This window comes from Durio zibethinus, chromosome 7, assembly GCF_047325235.1.
Source record: "Durio zibethinus cultivar Kanyao isolate XHJ-2024 chromosome 7, ASM4732523v1, whole genome shotgun sequence".
In the NCBI taxonomy this organism is placed as follows: Eukaryota; Viridiplantae; Streptophyta; class Magnoliopsida; order Malvales; family Malvaceae; genus Durio; species Durio zibethinus.
The window spans coordinates 28,751,355-28,775,812 of NC_143168.1; the positions used below are offsets into that span (position 1 = coordinate 28,751,355).

Consider the following 24,458-nt stretch of genomic DNA (forward strand, 5'->3'; position numbering starts at 1 on the left):
TGAAAAACCATTGACTACCTTTTGCTTTTTTTTTTTTTAATATAAAAATATGGCATGGTAAATGATGTGAAAAAAATACAAAAATTTGAGAAATAAGATAAATATTGTAATAGTTTGGGAAATAAGTATTCAAAACACAATAATTTGATAAAAAAAAACAAGTTTATTTAGAGGAGATATGACTGTATCTCCAAAATTTTAATTAAAAATCATGCACCAATCAAGTTAAATTAAATGTTTCTGTGCGTCAAATAAAAATTTAAACTTTAACTAATCGAGTCAAAAAATGGTCTCCACAAACTAATAAATTACTGTAATACTTAATAGCTAAATAAAAATGCATTATTCAGAAAAAAAAAAAAAAAAAAAAAAAAAAACCCGACGCTACTTAGAAAGTGAGAAACTAGAAAAAAAAAAAAAAAAGAATAAAAAAGACAACCACTAGTACGATACCAATGGGTAGTATGCCCAACCTCAAGTTGAAATGCCTTTTTTTTTTTTTTTTTTTTTTTTGTGAGTGACTGTATATGTATCTCTGTCCTGGTCTGGTCCCCAGCAGCTGCGCAAGCCTTACGCCGTCTTCTACGTCCACATTGTTTCGGCTTTTTTCACTCTCCTCAAAACTTGGTTTTTCTTTGTTCGAGCTCAAGGATTGTGCTTTTGTTAAATTTTATTTTAAACCCAATTGGTCAGTTTTAAGGCATTTGGATTAGCGTGGTTTGACTGCTTCAAGGAACTCATTTTTCCTCAAAAATTTTCTTCTTTGTGCTGATGCATTTATCTGAATCTCTACCCTGATTACTGTGTTTGCCTGTAATTTCATCTCTTCTTCAAGTAGTATGATTTTGAGGACCCGTCTTATTCAGAACCATGATCCATGATTTTCTGGCTAGTTTTTATCTAATGATGGTCGGAAAGGTGGAAAAGATTGAAATTTTTTAAGTAAAGGGGTCTAATTTATTTTAGAGGTTTTTGATTTCTTTGGGAGTTATTAAAGACTTGGTTTTGACAGATTCTTTATCTTTAATTTAAATTCAACGTATACTTTTTTTTGTTTATTCCATTAGGTCTTCTGCATTAGAAGGGAAGATTTTATTCTGTAAATTATAGTCACTAAAATCCTAGCAGTTTACTCCCCCTCTTTTTCCCCATTTTATTTTTCGCCTTAAAAATGTAGTGGATTGTCTTGTAGTGTGTTTTTTTGGTCAGACTATTTTGTCTTGAATCCTTGATGGCTTCATTCATGTATGTTTCTTTTGGGTTCTTTGAACCATGCATGAAGAGTCAAGAATAGCGATGGGAGGTAGTAGCAATGGCTAAGTGCTTGAATTTGGGTTATTTCTGAGTAAGAAAAACGCTGATTCAGCTCTTCATCATGCCTTTGTCTGAGCTACATCGGATGGCTAGGGGGAAGCTTGATTCATCTCAAGACAAGAAAACTTCATGTTCTACTGATCTGTCTTTTGTGTAGGTTCAATTTTACTCTAGTTCCTCAATCTCTTTAAACATTAAACTTCTTTTGTTCTTGGTATTGAATCATATGCAATCTTTCTTATTTGGTTGTCTCCCCTTCTCTCTATGTTTTTGAATGCAGACCTGAGAATGACTTTGTTGAACTTGTATGGGAAAATGGTCAAATATTGATGCAAGATCAGTCAAATAGAGCTAGAAAGATTACTGCTTGTAACAGCTTACTATCTCATTCTTTACCATTGCATACTCCTAAGACCAGAGATAGAGATACAGGAAATGGAGGAACTAATACAAAAATGGGAAAGTTTGGGGGGATGGATTCTGCATTGGGTGAAATTACTATGTCAGTGCCGTCTGGTGAAATGGGCTTGAATCAAGATGATGAAGTGGTGCCTTGGTTGAACTACCCAGTGGATCAATCTTTACAGAATGAATATTCTGATTTCTTGCCTGACTTATCTGGGGTCACTGCAAATGAGACCCCTACTCATAGTAACTTTGCATCATTTGATAGAAGCAGCCAATCCATTAGAGATTCCAGTATTGTTTTTCTAAATGATAGTGCGGGTTTTGAACAAAGAAATTTGTCAAAGGTTCCTAGACCTGCAGATGGTGAAACTAAGCCCAGAAGTGGTACCAGTCTATTATGCACACAGCTATGTCAAACGTCCTCTCCATATTTTAGATCAAGAATTTTGGAGAATATTGGTAATAGCCTGGGTAATACCTCCGCCCACCATGCCATTTGCGGAGATTCAATGGGAGTTCAAACATCAGATGAGGCTTTGCCTGGCATTAAGATGAAGAAAAAAGATCCCATATTGCCTTGTAATAATACTGTGTTGATGAATTTTTCCAATTTTTCGCGTCCTGCTGCTCTTGTTAAAGCTAGTCTTCAGAACATAGGTGCTATGGCTAGCATTGAAAGGATTGGCAGCAAGGAAAAGGGGGCTGCTGTCAGTATTAGCAACGCTGCTGATACCACGCTCATTGATTCAAATATTGGGCTACAGAAGGAAAAACTTTCACATTGCCAACCTACGATAGTGCTGATGAACACTGATATAAAAGAATCTGAAGCTAATTCTCTAGACGAACCAGTTTCTGCTGAACCAACAGATACCATCTGCGAAGAAAATGTCCTGAAGAATGATAGAAACCCTAGTCAAGTTATTGGTGAACGTGCTTCTAAAAGACTGCCAGATGGTGATAAGGCTGTAGAGCCTGTGCTTGCTGCTTCCTCTGTTTGCTCTGGAAATAGTGTAGAAAAAGCTTGTGATGATCCGGTATATAATTTGAAGAGAAAAAATTGTGATAATGAGGAGTCGGGATGTCCTAGCGAAGTAAGTCTTAGCATCTGATTCTGTTTATGTCTTGCTGTGCATTTAATTCATTTTTCCTTTGCCAATAAAACCAAGTAACCAACTTATGTGCAGGATGCTGAAGAAGAATCTGTCGGTGTGAAAAAAGCAGTTCCTGCTCGAGGAGGTACGGGGTCTAAGAGAAGCCGAGCAGCAGAAGTGCATAATTTATCTGAAAGGGTGAGAAGAACATTTGATAAATTCCATAATTTGTAATTTGTACTTCATATGGCTGTTTCTGAATTGTAAGATCTGGACTTCCACAAACAGAGACGAAGAGACAGGATAAATGAAAAGATGCGTGCTTTGCAGGAGCTAATACCAAACTGCAATAAGGTTGGCAACTCATTAGGTCCTTAATTACTTCTAACATTTGTTCTCTTTTAAATTAAATCAAAGAATTTTGCTTAGGAAAAGATGTGATTGTGAATCAATGAGCTCAGCATATCCTTGACTCCTTGTTTATTTTATTAGTAGCTTGAAACAGAAAGCTTATTCATACTTCTTATCTTTGACTGCATCTTTAGTTAATTTCATTAGACATGGGTTAAATGGCTTTGTGATTGAACCAAAAACAGACCAATAAAGACCTGGTAGCTTTTCTTTTCTAAATACTGATGACTTTTACATTTTGACATTACAAGGTGGACAAAGCTTCGATGCTTGATGAGGCAATTGAATATCTTAAGACACTTCAAGTACAGCTTCAGGTAAGATCTCTCTCTTCTTCCTCCCAATTTCTAACTATTACTCTTCTTTTCAGTGCAGTTGCATAGCCAGAAGTCATACCAAGTTGGTCAAAAAGCTATTATACACTTCTCCCATCACTTTTTTTTTTTTTTTGGATTTTTTTGTTGAATCTCCTAAAATTATATTTTCTTTCATTTCTTGTCTCTTTTTTTTTTTTTAATCACCAACACTTCTTATTTTCTATTTCATATTATTTTCAAGATTTTTTTTATTTTTCTTCTATAAAATTCATGGAATATCAATTTTATAAAAAATTTTAATATGAAATACACAAAAATCCAATTTTTTTTCCTTAATCTCCATGAAAGTAAAAAAAGAAATGTACAAAAATGGAACCCAATAATTATCTTTTAAAATATACAAATGAGGAGGATCAACTTACACCAGTGTAAAACTAAAAGGTTTTACACTTTTTTTTTAATTATTGATTTTAATAGGGATGAGAGAGACAAATTAAAAAGACAAAAAAAAAAAAAAAAGAAGGGTCTAATCCTTTCCTTAAATCTATTGAAATCAATGGTTAGAAAAAAGGTTAAAAATGAGTTAAACTTTTTTGGTGTAACTTGATCCCTTCCCTAGACAAATATATGAATATGACATGTTTCACACATAATCTTTAACCAATAACAATGTATATGAATATAACATGTTTCATACATAATCTTTAAACAATAATAATGTCATTACAAAAATTAAGCGCAAATAGCAAAAATATGAGGATAGTTATCTTATATTACAGTGGACTGGTGGTGTTTTCCAATTTCACAATTCGATAACATGTATCCATTAAGATTTATTTAAAAAATAATAAATTTGTTAATTATTAAATGAACATATAGCAACCTTTCAATTTCACTTGTAGAATTTAAAATTTCACCACTGATACAAAGAATAATAATTCAAAAGAAAATATTCAATGTAACAATATTCTTTTACAGTTTTCATGAAGAATATGAAAAATCATCATTAATGTATCAAATGTTTTTTTTTTTTTCAATATACGTAATCAAACAATTATCACACCATCTCTTTTTGGTTTCAAGTAACAAATTCTTAACTAATTTCATTGCTGAAATAGTTTTCTTTATATACCTGTTGTCATAATTGACAAAATCAAAACTAATTTTAGTATTAAAAAAGCTAGTGGATACATAATAATATTTTCCTTGTCTTTACTACTCCTTTTGTGATCTCTATTTTCGCTAATTATGTATTGATCTCAAATTATATTACTGGATTCTATACTGATTCTCGAATTTCCTTTTTAGTGAGTTCAGTTAATCCTTAAATTTTTGGGTCAATTTATTATTGATCTTATGTTAATACATATATTATTAAAGAGTTTAATAATTCAGTGGATTCAAGTGACCTCACTACATCCAATGTGGCTACTATCCTGTTTCGGTGTAAATTTGAATTTTTGATTTTTTGAAGGGTAATCATGTTAAGTTCAATTTATCAACTACCAAACCTTATGCAGATTATGTCTATGGGAGCTGGCTTATATATGTCTCCAATGATGTTACCAACTGGAATGCAACACATACATGCAGCTCATGTGGCTCATTGTTCACCCATGGGTGTAGGAATGGGTATGGGTATGGGTTTTGGGATGCCATTGCCTGACATGAATGCTGGATCTTCTGCTTGTCCTATGGTTCAGGTGCCTCCAATCCCTGGAGCTCCTTTTTCAGGCCCACGCCCACATACATCAGGTCCAACTGCTCTCCATGGGATGGCAGGACCAAACCTCCAGTTATATGGGCTTCCTGGTCAAGGACTTCCAATGTCAATGCCGTGTGCACCATTGATTCCTATTTCTGGTGGGCATCTCATGAAATCAGCTATGGGATTGAGTGCCTGTGGACTGGTAGGTCCTATGGACAATACGGATTCAGGTACAGCTTCTAGTTCAAAGGATTCACCTCTGAATATCAACTCACAAGTGGCACAGAACGCTAAAGCCAATAGCTCAATGAACCAGACATCTACTCAGGTTAGGAGAATTTTTTGTCCCTTTTATAAGTCACATTTTTTTTTTTTTTTGAAAATGGAAAAGAAAAGCTTTAGTATTTGCTGAAGCAGGTTTTAATTGCCACTTGGAGAAGGTTGCCTTGAGGCTTTATTTCTCCTGATTGGTGAAAGACAAATTAGCTATTTCACATGTTATAGAAGCATAAACTTCATGACTAGTTAATGAGATACTGAATTATTTCCAAGTAGACAAGTTCATGGTAAAGCTGACTAGTATTTCTTGTTGGGGTAAGATTAAAGAAATCCTTTTTCTTTTCATCAATTAAGAAGTTTTATGCTTCTTATAAAACAGAAGGAATTGGAATATGTATATACAAATATGCAGAGGCACCTAAGTTTATTACTTTTTGCTTTATTTTACGTATACAGATATGGATAACAAAAGAATGTCAGACTCTAATAACTTGTCACCCATCCAAATATGTTAATATTTTGATGGATTTGCCTCCTGTCATAGTCTGGCTGAATCTAATCAAATTTGATATCATTTGCGATGCCAGTGCCCAATGACAAATGAAAGTTTTGAACAGCCAGCTATGGTACAAGAGAATGGTCAAGCCACAGAAATCACTGGTACTGCACCTTTTAGCCTATGGAAATGAAAAAGTACCTGATAGGTCTGATTACTTTTAATTTTATATCTGCATCATCAAATTGTGGCTTGAAGAATGTATGAACACTTTTCCTCTTCAAAGTGCAGGTTATAATTGTTAACTTTTTCATTAGAGGAGAGGAATCCATTTTGCTTACTATGGATACTGAAGCTTTTTCTCTCTGAGATTGAACCTCTACGATGATCAACTGAATACTAATTTCAGGACAATACAGTCACAATTTGCACAGATTTTGGTATGTTGAGGAGACTTGAAATCTTTTCTTGCATATGTACATTCATTTATATGATCCATGCAAATAATGCTGGTCTATCTAAGAGATAAATACCTCAACAGCATTTATGCAAATGTTTGTGTAGACCTCAGGGTAACTAATTCTTTGAATTGATGAAATGATAATAATTTTCTGTTACATATTTGGCTATCAGTCTCTCTTTGTCTCTCTGAGCATATTTTAGTCCTGTGAAGTATGATACATGAATTGTGGGTGTGATTATCTATAATTTTTTTTTCGGCTTCCTGAATGCAGCAGGGATGGAATATTTGATATAGTTCATGATATTCATGATTTACATGGCGCTGAAACTTTACTATCATGAAGAATGTAAAAATTTATAGAGTTTACTATTGTATATTGCTGATTCCGTCCTTGATGTACTCTTTGATTAGCTTAAAGCCATAAACCTTAGAGTCTTTACTTCTATTTTTTTTTTCTGGAACCTGCCTAACATCTTCACGTTTAATTAAAGCAGATATTTGTGTCAGGAGTATATTCATCTACATCTGGTTCTTTGGATCAGTAATGCTAATGAAACTTTATGCTTTAGTGTGCTTTAGTGTGAAAACAGTGGACAGATTAACCAATACAACTTCACAGATGATGTCTAAAGGCTGAGAAGGGTTAATATTACAACTCAGTTTATATCTAAATAGCTTTAAACAGGGCCTTTTTAACTTTCTCTAAATAATTACAGAAGGTATACATGCACTTCCATTGCTTAAAGTCAGAATGCAGACATGAATCACGTGTGAACAAAGTTTTATGTCCAAGCATTATTAGTTTTGCAATCTGTCACGGAGTACTCGAGCTTGTTTCCATTAGTTAGATTCAGTCCTGCATAACTCCAAGACCCTTGTTTGCATTAAAGATTTCTATATCCTAATTATCATTCTTCTATTGTTCTCGAGCTTTTCTTTTTTCTTTTTTCTTTTTTTTTTATTTTTTATCATTGGCCTTCTCAGGTTGCAACTTGCTCTCGGAATTGAATTACCTTCATTAAATAGTTCTTAGGGTTCTTAGTAAATGCTGTAAACATGGATATCCTGGACTTTATAAGCACTGAGATCATGATACTTATGGTAAGGATACATAATTTGGTAGTTGGCTTGGAGAATTAAACGATCACATATAAACATATAAAGCATAAAACATGCTACCACATCAAGTTTTATAGCGTTTGATATCCGTGGTTTCAGATGTTGGCTCATTTTCAGATTCATTTCCCTTCATTTGCCCCCTTCTATGGATATATGATACCTGTTGGCCAGCTGATTCTCGGTTCTCTCGCGCATACAATGATGCATTTTCGCCAAAATTTACCGTCTTTTTCTCTCTAAATCAAGGGGATGGCACAGAAGAGTAGCTGTCACTTGCCAAAAGAATTATTCTCTCTTCTCTTCTCTTCTCTTCAATGCTTCAAAACTCAAGCTTGCTTTAAATCCTTGGAACAGACCTTATACGACTGCCTTTGCTTCGGTAGAGTAGAGGCTTCTAACAAAACGCATACCAAAGGAATGTTTCAATTTCTTATATATTATACCCGACCCGACTAAAACTGTATGCAGTAAAATTAATACATGCACCATTATTGATTATCCTAACCTAATGTAGTAAATTCTTTTTTTTTTTTTCCTTCTTTATATATTTACGTGAGAAATCCAACAATAATATTCCGCCGACAGGACAATCGATATCCTAGCTTTTGTTACTATTAGAATCCGTATTATGTTTATACTAATCAATAAGAGTGCTTAATTGTTATAGTGAAAATTTTCTTCTTCATTTTTCTGATCTTCTTGCCTTTTGTCTTCCGTAAACCTTGGACTTGATCTTTGTTACTCGGTATTAATGTCCTCTAAATACCTCCTGCATGCTTTTCAGGTCTCATCACGAGCAAAACTAAAATAATTAATGACAGGCATGACGGATCTGCGCTCAGCAAGTTCCCATAGGGGGAATCAGATAGAAATTTCTTTTGAAAATGGACTTCACCATTAAAAAAACAGAAAATTCCCTTTTGGATACAAGGGTGAGTCAGTCAGGATAGGTGAAGAAAATATTGTGAAGTGCCTGTATAACTAAATGTAACTGGTGTCCCATCTTTGAATAATTCATGTTCATGTGCTAGTTTTCCCGAGGGTTTTACTTTTTGTGAACATTGAGCAGCTGACACCTTTAATCAAACAGGGTTATGCATGCTCCAATTAGTGCTTGATACAATACAAGTTGTGCTTATATTGTTTAAGAATTGAGAAGACTCAACTGAGAGTCCTCCAATCTCCAATTTACTTAGGGGCATGAAAAGCAATGATGTTAATGCGGGAAGAAAGTTGACAATCATTTCCACTAAAAAGCAAAAGGCAAACATGTAATTATTCAAAGATGGAGTACATAAGGAAAATTTCAACCAGACAAAGCATTCGATAATTGATGGGGTTTAGATTAAAGGCCTTATTAAGGCCTTGTATAATTGATGGAGTTAAAGAGCTTTTAGAATTGTCATAATTTTGCCTCCATGACCCCCTCCGCCTTTACACAAACCAAACGCCACAACTCTTCCCTTTACACATGTTTACATGTTGCTAACAGCTTTTAGATAACTAATCCAAGACATCAAAAGTGGAAGGTACTGTAGTGTTTAACTAAGAATTAATGATTGTTATTAAGATCTTAAAGCTCCATAAATGGCGAGCAAGGCTGTGACATAGACATAATATGCCAGTCATCATCACTCACTGCATTGACAAGACTAAAGTAAGTTTAGTTGTGATTTAACTATATAACTTATGCGATATCCATGTGCTTATGTTTCGGACTAGTGTCAATGGGCCAATTAGGACGTATGTATGTATTAAGGTCATCTTGAATGGACCTTTTCTCAATCCCTTTAGAATCAGCTGTCTGGCAAAAAAATGTGGGATGTTTCCAAAAACTTTGTCTCTCATGCTTCTAATTAATACCCACTCTCCTCAATTAAATTATCCAGTGGCTGAAAGACAGCTTTATGGTGGAAGAAATTGGGTTCCGCCGCCCTATGGAAAACGGCTGAGGTTTGAATCCAAATGACTATATATGAGAAACCTTTTCCTTGTTGTAACTTGCAAGGATGGAAAAGCTGGTCTACGCTGTCACGCGTTACGGAGTCCGATTGTAAGCTGTACAACATAATTTAAAGTACAAGTGAAGATGAAATGAAGGGGATTTTTTTTTTATTCTACAATATAGACAGTTAGAGTGCGGTTGTCAGTGATCCATTTCTGAGCACTTACGGAAGGTAAGCTGAGATTCTGATAGAAGGCCTTAAAGTTATAGTATGAGCTAGATAGATCAGTCCCTCCTACGTTACCTTGGTGGTCTTTACTATTGCTCCAAGAGTTACTTTATCCTTTTTCCTCTGTTTTTCTTCCTGAAAAACATTATAATAATATTGACCAAGCAATAAGGATGATTCCATTATTTATTTAGCATAAACAGTTACTCTTTCTTGTCAACTAGTTGTCTGTCCCTCAGTTAGCCTAGCAAAAGGATAACTTCAGGGATAATGAAAAGAGGCATCTCTATTTTCAAGGGCATTTGGATTCTGTCTCCTCAATTTCAATTGACATTTGATTATTTTCTTCTTCTTCATCAATTTAATGATTTCATGGATTTCCCATCAACTCCACACTTAAGATACAGAATATTAACCTTGTTCAAGTATACTTTGTTTTACCAAAGTGTTAATGTGTTACTATCATTGACAAATGTCTTGGTGAGGTGATGCGGGCAGTCAAAAACCTGCCACCGATCAATGATTTTGATAGGTAAAGGACTTCTTTCTATTCCACTCCATGCAAGTCGGTACTATAGTTCAAGAAGAATTCTAGTCAGTTTTTTTTCTATTCTTCTTCTTTCAGCTTATATGATTACAATGCTTTTTCAGAATGCGAATACTGTCTAATTAGTGAACATACCAATCGCACACTTCAACAACTCTGCTAAGGCATTATTAGCTTGCTAAGCCTAATGCATAAACTTCTTCATGCTAGCTCTGACTTGCTATTCGCTTTCTCTCAAACATTCTGTTTAGTTTTTGTTTTCTTTCCCCCATTTATAATACCCTGTAGTGTCAGAAATAGCATAAAAACTATTTTAAGTATCATATTTGCCAGATTGGCCATTCAATTTTAATCAAAATTTCATTTGGATCACTAGATTTTAGTTGGTCATCTTAAAAGATCTATTATAGATCTAGTCATCTTAAAAGATTTCATCCAAAAAACTGACAAAAAATTTGACATGGTAACTACTCAACTTGCCACAGCAACTACCACATTTTTATATATATCACATTAGCTTCTTTAATTAGACAAACATAAAAAAAAAAAAATTCCCCAAAAGGGCTTTTGCCTAACTCTAAATCATCAATATTCTTAAATGCTTAGTTTTTACTCTAATACCTCAAAACAACTATAGCCACTATGATGTTAATGTGGTCACTTACATGACAGCCACCTTATTATTATTTTTTTTTGTTAACTTCGTAATAAAATCTATTAAGGTGATTAGATTTGGTATAGTGAACAAAATTCAGTGACCTAATTTAAACATACTAAAATTGAGTGATCAATGATAAAATTTGCTCCATCATACTATTGCTTAAGCTGATTATGGGGCCTAAAGTTTCAGTCTAGGCATGGTGATAGCGCAATGCTTTTGAAGTTGATTTTTTTATAGTGAGATCTTTTGGTTACTATTAGGAGGACACCTCTAAACAAAATACAACATTAGTAGAAGTGTTCATAGACCGAGTTGAATTGAATTTGGATTAGATTCTTATTTGATATTAATAGTTTATATGTTTATTCAGATCTGATTCAAAATTTTAGATATCAAAATTTTTTTAATGCAGCTCAAATTTAAAAAAAAATAAATCTCAAACTCATCTATTAAACTTAATTTATATAATACAAAATTAAAAAATATGATTAAATTAAGTTTAATGAAATTATATTCAATTCATATATATATAAATTAAAAATTAAAAATATATTTTATTAAATTTTATTTTATTTTTACATCATTTATATATATAATTTATATTTTTAATTTTATATATATGTGAATTAATTTATATATATTTCATATATATATAAATAAATAATTTTTATATATTTAAATTCAGATCAAGTCGAGCCGAGTTTGAGTTTTAAATTTTTTATCTAAAGCTTGATCCTAAATTTCAACGAATCTAAAAATTATGTCTAAATTCATTTAATAAATTTTAATTTTTTATTTAATATCTCTCAAAATGGACTTTCATATTTGAAAAGATGATGAACAGGTCTAAACAGTGATCGTCCAGGCATAATTTAGACAGGTCAACGCAGGATAGGCCTTTCTCTTGCAAAACTAGTTGGGAATTCCATCTGTTTTATACCCTTAAAATTGGCTGAGTTTTTTTTTTTTTTTTTTCTTTTTTCTAAAGGAGAGGAAAAAAATATTTTTATTCAACGGGAAAGAAATACATGAGTTCATCCAATCAGAATGGAAAATGATCATCACAAACCTTTAACCCAAAACAAAAGGTAAATCTGAAACTTAACCTAAATTCTATTATATATGTCCACGATATTGCAAAAGCTGCAATAAATCATACCATTGGCTGAAGTTACTAAGTGCGGTATTGCCCTGCCTAGATTACTGATGCATATTCCTCATTGTAAAGTCCCACTTAATGTAGTCATTATATATTAGACAAACTCTTGGAGAAAGGAGTTTCCATGTAATAGCTTTTCTAGTAATATTTAGCCACACAAAAGGAATCCCAGCTAAACAGGTTGTGAAAAAATATACAAAAATCGATGCTTAAAAGCTGATTTTGGATTAGATACGTTCCCAAGCATTTCATGTAACTGTATCTATCAACATGTTTATCAGTGTTTTTGTACATATCTGGTCTGATCTCTATCGCAAAACGTCAATAACCTCGTCTCCATGTTCCTTAAAGCCTTAAACAAGTCAATAGAAGATCCTGGCCCAAGACAAGAGGATTGCTCTCTATATAGACAAGGATAATGAATTAGGTGTTGGATATATTGTGATAGGATGTTGAACATATTTTTATTTGAAAAGAAATTACATGGGAATAGTTTTCTAGCATGTAGGGTGGTGGTGATAAAGGAAACTATTCCCGTGTAGTTTCTTTATCAAATATGTTCAACATCCTCTCGGAAAATATCCAGTAAGTGGTAATAGGGCTGAAGAAAACTTTTTTACAATTGGTATCGGAGGTATTGCTACATCTCGAGTCGATAGAACTGTAACAAAAGCGCCACTGTAGCTGTAAGACATTGTAGCTGTATTGCCCATTGTAGCAATACTGTGAATAGTAATAACACGATACTGTAGCACACGATGATATATATATATATATATATATATATATATATTTTGAATGCTAGTTGAAAACATCGAAGGTGATGTGGATTCAATGGTGAAGTTAACAGCTTCAAATTATTTAATATGAAGCTAACGATAGCAGATCACATATAATTGTTAACAGCTTGATACTCTACAGTACAAGGAGGGACGGTATATTGCTCGAGTACTTGAGTGGCTTTCAAGCCTTGTTTAATTAGATGATTACTATGAAAACACTCATTATGGATGATGAAATGAAAACATTGTTTCTTTAAGTTCATTGCCTTACATTTATTCTGCTTGTGATTGTTATTAATTCAGCTCGTTAGTGACCTTGAAGATGACAAAGACGGTATGTTTAATCATGAAGCAAGCCAAAAAGAGACTGACACTGGAAATCAAGCTTTTGTTAGTTGTTATTGGAAACAGTGGAAGAACCAGAATCGAATGCTAAAGGATGTAGCAAGTCCAGAAACCGGTCTAAGTTCAGAGATAAATTAAAATGCTACCATTATGGCAAACCCTATCATTTAAGCCGAATTGCACCATTTGAAGTAAGCACAAAAAGAGGGGCGAACAAGGAGAATTCGTATGGTAACAATGTTGCGGTTATGCACTACAGAAAGGGAGTTGTAAATAATATTTCGTGCTATGTACTAAAATTATTTATATGTATATCCAATAATATTTTTATAAATAAATATTTAAAAAATATTTATATGAATTGTTAAATTAAATAGAGTTTAATTATTATTTTAATGATAATTATCCTTATGCAAAATAAATACACCAATTCTGATTGTACCGCATTGGATTTGTTTGAATCCGAACGGACCCTAAACAAATAGAAGGCAACCGAAATGACAGCAAAGTTATCCTATTATTTACTTTGGAGAAGAGAAGAATAATTGGAAAAAAAACACGTTATAACAGCTCATATATTCTGCTATATGTAGTAAGATGAGATTATAAGGGTATGATGAGTTATGGAGATTACAAGGATCTTTTATTGTCACTTCTTTTTTTTTTTTTTTTTAAATATCAAATTGGATGCCTGAATCAGGACATTGCTAAAGGTCAAAGACACTTCGTAATATTACAACTTAGAATAGGGAGACAGGCCATCGCAGGCACAAGGTTAAAATTATTAATTGTCATATTAATTATTATTCCAATTATTGTTTCGATTCTAATTAATTGTTTCTAAACCCCAGAACGTGCTTAAATTAAAAAAAAAAAAAAAATTAACTATCACGGGAGCTCTTCACAAGTTTGGATGTTTGTAAACCATGTATACATCACCTTGCATAGAAATTTCCTTTTTCCTATCAAAACTTTAAGAGAAATCAGCTAGTTCTCTCATCATTTCTCATACTTTTTTGTCACTTGTCCCTTGGTCAATTATTGGGTACGTTCTATGTATATATTCTTTATTAATTCAATACTGAATGATGATAATACAGTTATGTGCATCCATTTCTTTTTTAATACAACATATATATAGATAAATAATTAAATTAAGATTGATGAGAAGAGAATAATCGCGTTCCATTCAATCATTGTGTCAAGAGAGAGAGAGAGTGCTTACATTGAATAGTGCAATTAACATTGTCAAATTGAGTATATCAGTAATTTGTGATGATTCATCCCAATTTGTCCTGTTCGCGTGGAGCTCTTTTGAAATACATGCTCAATCCATTAGAGGACATCTGCATTATTGTGATTCTTACATTTATATATGGTAGTACACCAGTTTTCTTCCTTTTATAATTTATTTGGCTATTGCCCTTCATGGAGATGGAATCGGTATATTAAAGTATATATAGAAAACATAAGATGGGCATTTCAGATATTAATCATTTGGGGATTGGTAGATTTTGAATGCTTTTTCAAGAGAGAAGGAATATGCCGCCCCTATTTTTCAAAGTTGTTGAAAATATATACTTTTGTTTTAATTTATGAAACTTTCCAAACTCATCCTGGTTTGGGAAATTACCCACAAAGCCAAAAAAAAAAAAAAAAAAAAAAAAAAAAAGAAAGAAGTTGAGCGTCAGGGTGAAAGTTACATGTCACAGCAGTTTGTTGACAAAAAGAAACACTAATGGAGAAAAACAATATAAATCATATATTGAAACTTCATAATAAAACAAGACTATAAATTAAGGAATGTATATAGCTTATGTTATCTTCAAATTAAATGCAATAATTTACCATATCAGAAAATGTTAACTAATCATGGGTATTTCTTGTGTGCAAGAAATTTCCCCTTTTTCAATTCTTGTGGCTGATTTTTGCATTGGGAATATAGAGGTAAATTTAGTTGAAATAAGTATTGCTTGATTACCAATACTAACTACAAAAGCTCTTGCATTCCAATCGTGTAAGTCCTCCAAAGATATCCATAACCAAGTGTACCATTGTATCATTGTATATATTATTCCCAGTTGAATTTATATATTGCCTATTTCATTCCATAACAAACCTTTTATATTGCTATGTAAGCATAGTTTTACCACCTATCAAAAGCCCCACCACTGCTGCCAAAAGTCTTTTAATTTCCAAACTGTGACGAGACACATGGAAGTCAAATTATTGGAGCCCCCATGCTCCTCTCCCTCAGTTCGTACACGTACAGTTGCATCTGGACCGTCCATATATTGAGGAGAGCCCTCTCCTCATATACCTGTATTAGTCCTGGAAGCTCACATGGATCAACCAGTGCATGAGAAATAGTTCCACCTTACAATTCAAAAAAACAAAAAAAATAAATTCAAATCCAATCATCCTCTTGAAAGTGACTTTTCTTATCGAGGAGCCTCCTGCTAATTTGATTCCCTACCAGGCTGCCATTTTTATTTTCCTGATTTCCTTATCGCCTCTCCCTCTCTCTCCACATATATGATATATCCCTAATCCCTTCCTCCTACCTAGAACTAGAATCCCTTCTAAAGCCTGTTCTTTCCATGCTGATGAGTTAAATAAAGTCGCCCTAAAAAGCATGCCACTATATATCGAAAAGTTCTTTTTCTCCAAAATTAATTTTCCCCAGCATTATTGAAGGTGAGTTGCTTTCCACATGGGGAGGCACTCTTGCTGTTACAAGCAGAAGCTAAGGAAAGGACTGTGGTCTCCTGAGGAAGATGAGAAACTTCTGAATTATATTACTAAGCATGGGCATGGCTGCTGGAGTTCTGTCCCTAAACTAGCAGGTACTTTCTTTTCTCCAATATTAGTTGTTGTATTTAACTTTAAGCAGATTGCAAAACATAGAGAAGTAAAGATAATTAAAACCCTTGTGTTTCTTCTTCATTTATGTTTTCAGGCTTGCAAAGATGTGGCAAGAGCTGCAGGCTTAGGTGGATTAACTACTTGAGGCCTGATTTGAAACGAGGAGCCTTTTCTCAGCAGGAAGAGAACTTGATAATTGAACTCCATGCAGTCCTTGGCAATAGGTACTGATTATTTTCTTTAGAAAACTGCAAAGCTTTTTTTTTTTTTTTTGTGGTTCCTGTTCTTGTTTCGTGCCTTGTGCTTGTTAGATAATCGATTTCATGCTATGGTACCGGCGTACCGCTTGCTTCTTCATCAGATGGTCTCAGATTGCAGCTCAGCTACCAGGAAGAACCGACAATGAGATAAAAAATTTGTGGAATTCCTGCATTAAGAAGAAACTTAGGCAAAGAGGCATTGACCCTAACACGCACAAACCACTCTCTGAGGTTGAGAACGATAACAAGGCGAATCTGCGCACAAGCAACAATAACAATGAAAAAACCTCTGTGGGATCCAACGAACTGAACCTCTATGAAGTAATGGATTCAAAATTACCTTCTATAGTGGTGAAGAACTACCCCCTTGAAGTTTCCTCCAATTCCAAGCTGAATAACACTGGTAACAGCAAAAACAATAATGTTAATGTTACAAGCAATCCTCACACCCAGGACTTTTTACTAGATAGGTTTGCAACCACCCCTGAGAGCAACACCACCACGTATTGCAGGCCATCTGATTTGCTGGGCTATTTCCCTTTCCAGAAGTTGGATTATGCCCCCAACATTGGGCAGTCAATGAGTCAAAGTACTTCACTCTGCTTCAATCCAAGTTCCAGTTGCTCTGAAATGATTTCCAATTTCAATTTCAGTTTGAGACAAACAGTTTCCCCAACTATGTCAAGCTCAATTTTCCAAACGCCAATACGTGTAAAGCCTTCAGTTAGTCTTCTTTATGATAATCCTTCTCGTGATGCCAAAGGGGTGCGGAATTGGGAAGAAAGCTGCTACAGTAACAATATGAGTAGCAGCAATGGAAGCAGTAGCAGTTTGAAATTGCAAAGCAACACTACCTTCTTTGAGAGCAACCTCTTCTCATGGGGACCGCCGGATTGTGGAAAATCTGGTCAAGGAGTCCAAATACGTTCACTAGAAGGTGATCCAGATGACATTAAGTGGTCCGAATACCTGAATACCCCATTTTTTTTAGGAACTGTAATGCAGTACCAATCCTCTCAAGCCATGTACAATGAGGTTAAACCACAATTACACCTAACAGACAGGTCAAGTAACACTTGGCCTCAGAATCAGCACCAACAAGCTTCACGGGTTTCAGATATTTATGCAAAGGATTTCCAAAGACTAGCTGTGGCCTTTGGACAAACCCTTTAGCTTCTTTAGTTTATAATTCAAGCAAAGAGAGAAATACATAAGTTCAGCTGGCAATGGCTTGGGCTGGGAGGGAAAGTCTTCTGGAATTATAGGTGTGTGCCATATAGAATTATCTTGTTGTTTTATAAATGTGCCTGATACAAAATTTCTTGTCCCAATGTTACTGAATATAATCATCCTTGTCCACGAAACACGTTAAAATTTCAGAATAAGGCTTGCTCCTTAACGGATTAATTATCTGCAATTATTTTTTAAAATTCTTTGTCTCTCTGATTGCAATTTTCTCTGTGAACAATCTAAAAATGGATTTTTGTTTGAATCAACATTGGCTTCCCCTTTTTCCTTATAGAAATCGAAGTCCAGAGAGATTGTGACTGTAGCCCTTCGATGCTTTTCTGAGACAAAGTTTAAGGGAATATTTTTCTTAAATGCGTGTCCATCATTGTCTCCTATAGATGGAGATAGTTTTCACCTTTTTGACAGTCTTTAAGTCACTTTCCCGTTCAGAACTCAATGGTTTTCGGGCAAGAAATTACAAAGAGTAGTTGTGTTCCTTGGCTTCACCTCGTAAAAGAAGTCATTAATGCAGTATATTTATTATCTGTGTATAAAAAGTATGAATTTCAAAATTATTAATAGTAAAGGCTCTAAATATTTTTATAAATTTGTAAATTAATAAATTTATTTTTAAATATGTATAACTTTTATTAATTTATTTAAATTTAATTTAAATCAACTAAAATAAAAATAGAGATTCTGTAAAATTAAATTTTTTAAAATTTAATTTTAAAAGTATTAATAGTGATTGCCTAAAATATTTTTATTAAATATTTTTATATGAATTTTTTATTATTAGACTTTTTTTTTATATAATTAGATTAAAAAATACTAAAAGTGACTGATTAAAATACTCTTAATAAAATTTTAATTTAAAAAATGTAAAAAGTGATTGATCAAAATATCATTAGTAATTTTTTAAAAAATTTTAATTTAAATTACTTTTTATTATTATTATACTCTTTTTATAAGTAAAATGATTAACGTTAATTATCGTAAGTAAAAAATTATTAAGTGAAATAAAATTAATTATTTTGATGAATTCTTTCAAGGTAGGATTTTATTTTAATTTATTTTTTAAAATTATTTATTTTAATATTTTATATAATAAAAATTTATGTATAATAAAAATTTTAAACTAAAATTAAAATTAAGCTTTTAGTTGTTAAAATGTACAATTATATTCAATTAATAAAAGCACAATGATAGATTATTTTAAGCAGAAAAATGTAATGAAAGATTAATTAGTTATATATAATTTTGTCATCTCTATATGACAAAAAATATTAGTGTTATACGATGTTTCAAAAAAAAAAATACAAATACATTGATTTCAATTTTTTTTTATGATTAATATGAAACTTTTTATTTGATGAATTAATATACTCATTATCTCTTTTATATTAGTTGAAGAATATTAATTATTATATAAAAATTTTCGAGGTTATCATATTAGGTAATTTCTGTTCAAAAGAATTGAAATTTATCAAAGTAATTATCACTTTTTATCTAAAGCAAAAATTATTATAAATTATAATTTAACTAAATTTAAAAGTGATTTAAAGGAATTCATTATCAAAATTTATTTGATAAATCTTTATTTAATTATGTATTTAGTATTTCAATTGTTTTTAATTTTGACTTTTTATAAGTTTGAGTTAAATTTTAAACTTAGGATCAGTGACTAATTAAATTAAGTCAAGTTTTATCATCTACTTCTATTCATAAAGTATTCAATTATTCACTTATATATCTGAGCCCATTTGACTCAATAATTGGTACATACTTCTCTTTATTTATAAAAAAATAGATTTAAATTGTCCTAAATTTAAATAAAAAATAAGTATTTTGAATTATTTATAATTTCAATTTCACTTTAGAAATTCTCTTAAAATTAATTAATTAATTTAACCACAAAGATAATAAAAATAAAACATTGAAGATGAAGGAAAAAAAAAGCTTGAATAAAAAAAATTTAAATTGTTACGGAAGATGAATCACTAATATTGGATTTTAATTGGGTTATTATTTCAATTTTGATTTTGATTATATTCAATCATGTCGAATTTTAAATAATTACTAAGTTGTTAACATTTTAAAATTTATTAAAATTGAGTTAAGTTAGTTCATTTTTATAATAATGTGTATTATATTATTTTTAATTAAATTAAAATTTAAAATAAGTAAAAATTTTATTTATATTTAATTTGAATTTTGAATTGTTTCAAGTTTGAGTTTATTAATCCATGCTATTTTAACTATTCTTTTGTGAAACCTGTAATAAATTTCAAAATAAAATGAAAACACAACACAATAAAAATTTAAGTACAAAAATAATAAAGTTACAGATGATAATTAAAAAAAAATCTTTATGCCCAAGTTTTGGAGAGATTAAATGATTTTTTTTCAAAGATTTTAAAATTCATATTGTAGAAATATTCATTTAAATCAATGAGTTTATAATTGTTCATTTATTAATCAAAATAGTGCTATATAGGTTAAAAAAGATAATTCAAATGTTTCATTTGAAAGAAATCGTATCATAGTTCAAACTCATTTATAAAGATAGCATAGAATTAAACATTATTTTGGTTGTTATGACCCTTTATAATATTTTTTTCTATTTCCAAATGAAGAAGTTAATTGACATCAAAATATATATAAAAAAAACTATTTTGAATGATGGTAATAAGAATGAAGAAACAATTAAAAATATACAATCTTTTCATTTAATAAAATAAATTTTTTATAAAGAATACGAAATATTTTTTACTTTTTTTAAATAGAGAAGTTGATTGGCATCAAAATATCAAAAAAGTTATTTTGAATGGTTATAATTAGAATGAATCAACAATTAAAAATATACCATGTTTTCATTTAGTAAAAAAAAAAATTATGAAGAATGCAAAAGTAATTATTATGAAGATAATATATTTTTAAAATTATTGTTTGTTTAATTTTTATAAATTTTATTTAGTAAATAAGTTCATATTACTTTTATCATATATATAAAACAAAATTTTTACTTAAAATTGTATACTTAAAATTAACGTAAGGTAAAATTTATTACTTCCATTGATGATAAAACACTTTAAAAGTTTCAATCTTTTATATACAATTTCATTTTGCTAACAAGTATGAAAATATATATACTAATGATTCAATCAAATCATCAATAATGCTTTTCTTAATACCTACTATTTTACCATGAACTAAAAAATTTAAAGAAAATCTTTAAAATATTGACTTAATAAATATTGTATATATTTATTTAATTTAATTTTAATACTTATATTAATATAAAAAGTTATAATTTTAACTTATTATTACATGTTAAGCTACGGAGTAAATTAAGAGCATTTACTCATACTTTTCAAATCATTTAAACTTGAATTTTTTTTCACTATCTTACAAATTATATCATCTAACATGCATTATGATTACTTTCTTTTTGGATATACATAAATCAAGGATAACATAGTAGTAGATAATTAATAATCTAATAATTAATCAGTGAAAATTTAAATGTAATTAGCATAATAAAGTAATAATCATCGATAATTTAATAGTAAATTAATGATAACTTAATAATAAATGAATAATAATTCAATAATAAATAATTGATAACTTTTTAGTAAATAAGTAATAATATAATAATATATGATAATACCTTAATAGTAAATCAATTATAATATAGTTGTAAATGTATAATAACATAATACTAAATCAAGGATAACTTAACAAAAAATATGTGATAATTTAGTAGTTAATTATTGATAACTTAGTAATAAATCAATGATAATTTAATTGTAGATTAGTAATAATTTAATAGTAAATCAATTTCAGTTTAATATAATTAATTGATAGTAAATCAATGACAAATTAGTAGTAAATAATTGATAATTTAGTAATTAATTATTGAAAACTTAAAAGTAAATCAATATAATTTAGTAGTAAATAATTTATAATATAATAGTTAATCAGTAATAACTTAATAATAAATCATGTATAATTTAATGTAAATTAGTAATAACTTGATCATGAATCATAGATAATTTAATGATAAATCAGTGACAATTTTGTAGTAAATAATAAAAAATTAAGTAGTAATTCAATGATACTCTAATAGTAAATATATAAAAATGTAATAATAAATCATTTATAATTTAATAGTAAATTAATAATTTAGCAGTAAATCACTAATAATATAATAGTAAATTATTAATAATTTAATTATAAATTAATGATAATTCAATAGTATATTAGCTAATCATTAATAACTTTTTAATGAATTATTAGTAGTAAATTAATTACAACTTTATAATAAATCATCAATAATTTAGTGGTAAATCACCAATAATTTAATAGAAATCATTCATAACTTAATGATAAATATTTTATGACTTAATGGTAAATCGTTTATAAATTAGAAGTAAATATTATTGATAATTTAGTAGTAAATAACTAATAAATTAATTATCAAACATTGATAACTTTTTTATATTTGAAGTTGCCTATAATTGAACTCTGGTTACTAATAGAAACGAAGTTAAAACTTTCATTTTGACGATTGAGATAAACTTACCACGAACTTATTCAATAAAAGGTTTGAGTGAAAAAATTCTAAATTTAAATAAAACAATATTATTATTTTATAAAAAGAAAATCTTCTCATATATTATTAGTGGGTTGTTTAAATTCCATGTTTCATTGTTTTAAAAGTATAATAGCATATTAGTAAATTAATGATACGTTAATAAAAATAAGTGATAATTTAGTTGTCAATTATTAATAACTTAATAAAAAAGCAATTATATCTTAATAGTAAGTAAATTTCAATTTAGTAGTAATTAATTGATAAATTTAATAGTAAATTATATAATTTAATAATAAATCAATGATAATTTAGTAGTTTATTATTGAAATTTAAAAATAAATCAATATAACTTAGTAGTAGTTAATCATCAATAACTTAATGGTTAAATAACTTAATAGTAAATTGTAGATAATTTAGTATAAAGTAATGATAACTTGATAATGAATCATGCTTAATTTGTAATAAATCTATGATTATTTTGTAGTAAATATTCAAAAACTAAATAGTAAATTAATGATAACAAAATAGTGATAATTAGTGATAATTTAGTCATAAATTAGTTAATTATTGATATTTTTGTAGTAAATTATCGATAAATTAATAGTAAATCAGTTATAATTTTATTACAAATCATCAATAATTTAGTAGTAAATTATTAACAATTTAATAGTAAATAATTTATAACTTAGTAATAAATCATTCATAAGTTAATAATAAATTAATGCTAATTTAGTAGTAAATTATTGATAATTTAATAATATATCACTGATAGTTTAGTAATAAATCATTGATAATATAATAATATATTAATAATAACTTAATTGTCAATCTGATAAATTTTTTGGACTTAAAGTGGTTAGGAATTGAATCTTGATTATTAGCACAAAATAAACTTGAAATTTTATCTTAGGAAACTTGGATAAACCTACCACGAACCTATTTAATAAAAATTTAGTGAAAAAAATTTTAAATTTGAATAAAATAATATTGTTACTATATAAAGAAATTATCTTATATTAGCAACGAATATGAACTTTCTTATAGGAATCAAATGATAATTCAAATTTTATCAATGATTACTAAAAGTATATCATATGTTATTAGAATATTAATTATTAAAATTACATCAAGAGGTTACTAAAATTTTATCAATGATTATCAAAATTATATCAAAAGTTACTAAAATTTTATCTAAAGTTACCAAAATCAAAATTATATAAAAAGTTACCAAAATTTACTTGTATTATATCAAAATCAAAATTAAATTAATATTATTTATCATTGTTAACATAATATCAAAAAATTTTTTATTGATATGAAGTTTTAAAGATAAAAATTATACATACGTTATGCACAAGTTAAAAATTAATATATATATATATATGAATGTCCAAAATTCAATTAAAATTAAATTAATTGATTAAATCGAAATATTTTGATTAATCAATTGATTACTAAAATAATTTAATTTCAAATATATTTTGATTTTTGATTAATTTCATTTAAAAACGGAGATAATTGAAATAACCGAATGATTAACTGAATGGGTTATTGAAGCACACTGTTTCATATTTCATTCATTCCAAGCCACAAATCACAAATCACATGCCAAGTTCACAACACTAGAGCGGTTGAAATTGGAACTTGCTTTTTCCCAAGTTCAGGGATTTAACATCTCACCAGGTATGAATAGTTTCATAAAAAACAGGGATTTAATTAAATGTGTATATCTGTGGTCATGTGGATAGCTTTTTGTAAGAATTCTCCTACTTTTGCAAATTCTTGCATGTCTCAACTGCTTATGATTCTTACTTAACTTCGTATCCTTGTGCCCCCTCTTCCTCGCCTTTCCTCTTATCAGTGGTTATTATGGCCAAGAAGCGTTGTTGATACACTGCCTTTCTGGTGCTTAAAATAGGTGGTCTAGAACAATCATCAGGCTAAAATTGAGTGCTTTTACGGGGACTGATAATGAACATTAGAATGCTTTGATACCTTGCAGAAGAAACATTTTGATTATATTTATAAAAATCTAATTAACTAAATTAATCAAATTAAGCACAGTTAATTTTTAAAAATAACAATTTTAATTTAATTAATAAAATAAAAATAAAATATATTTATACGATTTTAATTAATTCCATTCGAAATCTATCAAATATATAAAACCTATAATTAATTTGTTTAGCCATGTAAGGCAATAAACGTGGCTGGGGAAAGCCCTACAGC

The 24,458-nt window shown here is 29.8% G+C and overlaps 2 protein-coding genes across 7 annotated transcripts; both read left to right on the top strand.

Moving 5' to 3' along the window:
* Positions 1–457: 457 nt before the first annotated feature.
* LOC111277137 (transcription factor PIF3-like) lies at positions 458–8,760 on the top strand. 5 transcript variants are annotated; one of them, XR_016343775.1, is made up of 9 exons: positions 520–1,467; positions 1,595–2,816; positions 2,910–3,014; positions 3,105–3,170; positions 3,479–3,544; positions 5,065–5,580; positions 6,119–6,235; positions 6,319–6,467; positions 8,394–8,760. XR_016343775.1 is itself a non-coding variant. In XM_022863357.2 (8 exons), the coding sequence occupies exons 1-8, from the start codon at positions 1,376–1,378 to the stop codon at positions 6,330–6,332; spliced, it is 2,154 nt and encodes a 717-aa protein (XP_022719092.2). In that variant the 5' UTR covers positions 458–1,375; the 3' UTR covers positions 6,333–6,659. The 5 variants fall into 5 exon arrangements, 3 of the variants coding, with proteins under 3 accessions (XP_022719092.2, XP_089620430.1, XP_089620431.1); XR_016343776.1 differs by having other exon boundaries at positions 6,119–6,191; XM_022863357.2 differs by lacking the exon at positions 8,394–8,760 and having other exon boundaries at positions 458–1,467; positions 6,119–6,191; positions 6,319–6,659.
* A 6,829-nt stretch (positions 8,761–15,589) lies between these two features.
* LOC111277864 (transcription factor MYB61-like) lies at positions 15,590–17,704 on the top strand. Of its 2 annotated transcripts, XM_022864292.2 has the most exons (3): positions 15,590–16,123; positions 16,237–16,366; positions 16,504–17,704. In XM_022864292.2, the coding sequence occupies exons 1-3, from the start codon at positions 15,991–15,993 to the stop codon at positions 17,573–17,575; spliced, it is 1,335 nt and encodes a 444-aa protein (XP_022720027.2). In that variant the 5' UTR covers positions 15,590–15,990; the 3' UTR covers positions 17,576–17,704. The 2 variants fall into 2 exon arrangements, with proteins under 2 accessions (XP_022720027.2, XP_089620432.1); XM_089764306.1 differs by lacking the exon at positions 15,590–16,123 and having other exon boundaries at positions 16,251–16,366; positions 16,454–17,704.
* Positions 17,705–24,458: the final 6,754 nt, after the last annotated feature.

Bases quoted from the DNA above. Each gene is read 5' to 3' on its own strand.
- LOC111277137 (XM_089764304.1), top strand. From the start codon at position 1,376: ATGCCTTTGTCTGAGCTACATCGGATGGCTAGGGGGAAGCTTGATTCA. The intron at 1,468-1,594 runs GTAGGTTCAATT...TTTTGAATGCAG, and splicing joins TCTACTGATCTGTCTTTTGT to ACCTGAGAATGACTTTGTTG. The intron at 5,581-6,118 runs GTTAGGAGAATT...TTGCGATGCCAG, and splicing joins TGAACCAGACATCTACTCAG to TGCCCAATGACAAATGAAAG.
- LOC111277864 (XM_022864292.2), top strand. From the start codon at position 15,991: ATGGGGAGGCACTCTTGCTGTTACAAGCAGAAGCTAAGGAAAGGACTG. The intron at 16,124-16,236 runs GTACTTTCTTTT...TTATGTTTTCAG, and splicing joins TTCTGTCCCTAAACTAGCAG to GCTTGCAAAGATGTGGCAAG. The intron at 16,367-16,503 runs GTACTGATTATT...CTTCTTCATCAG, and splicing joins CATGCAGTCCTTGGCAATAG to ATGGTCTCAGATTGCAGCTC.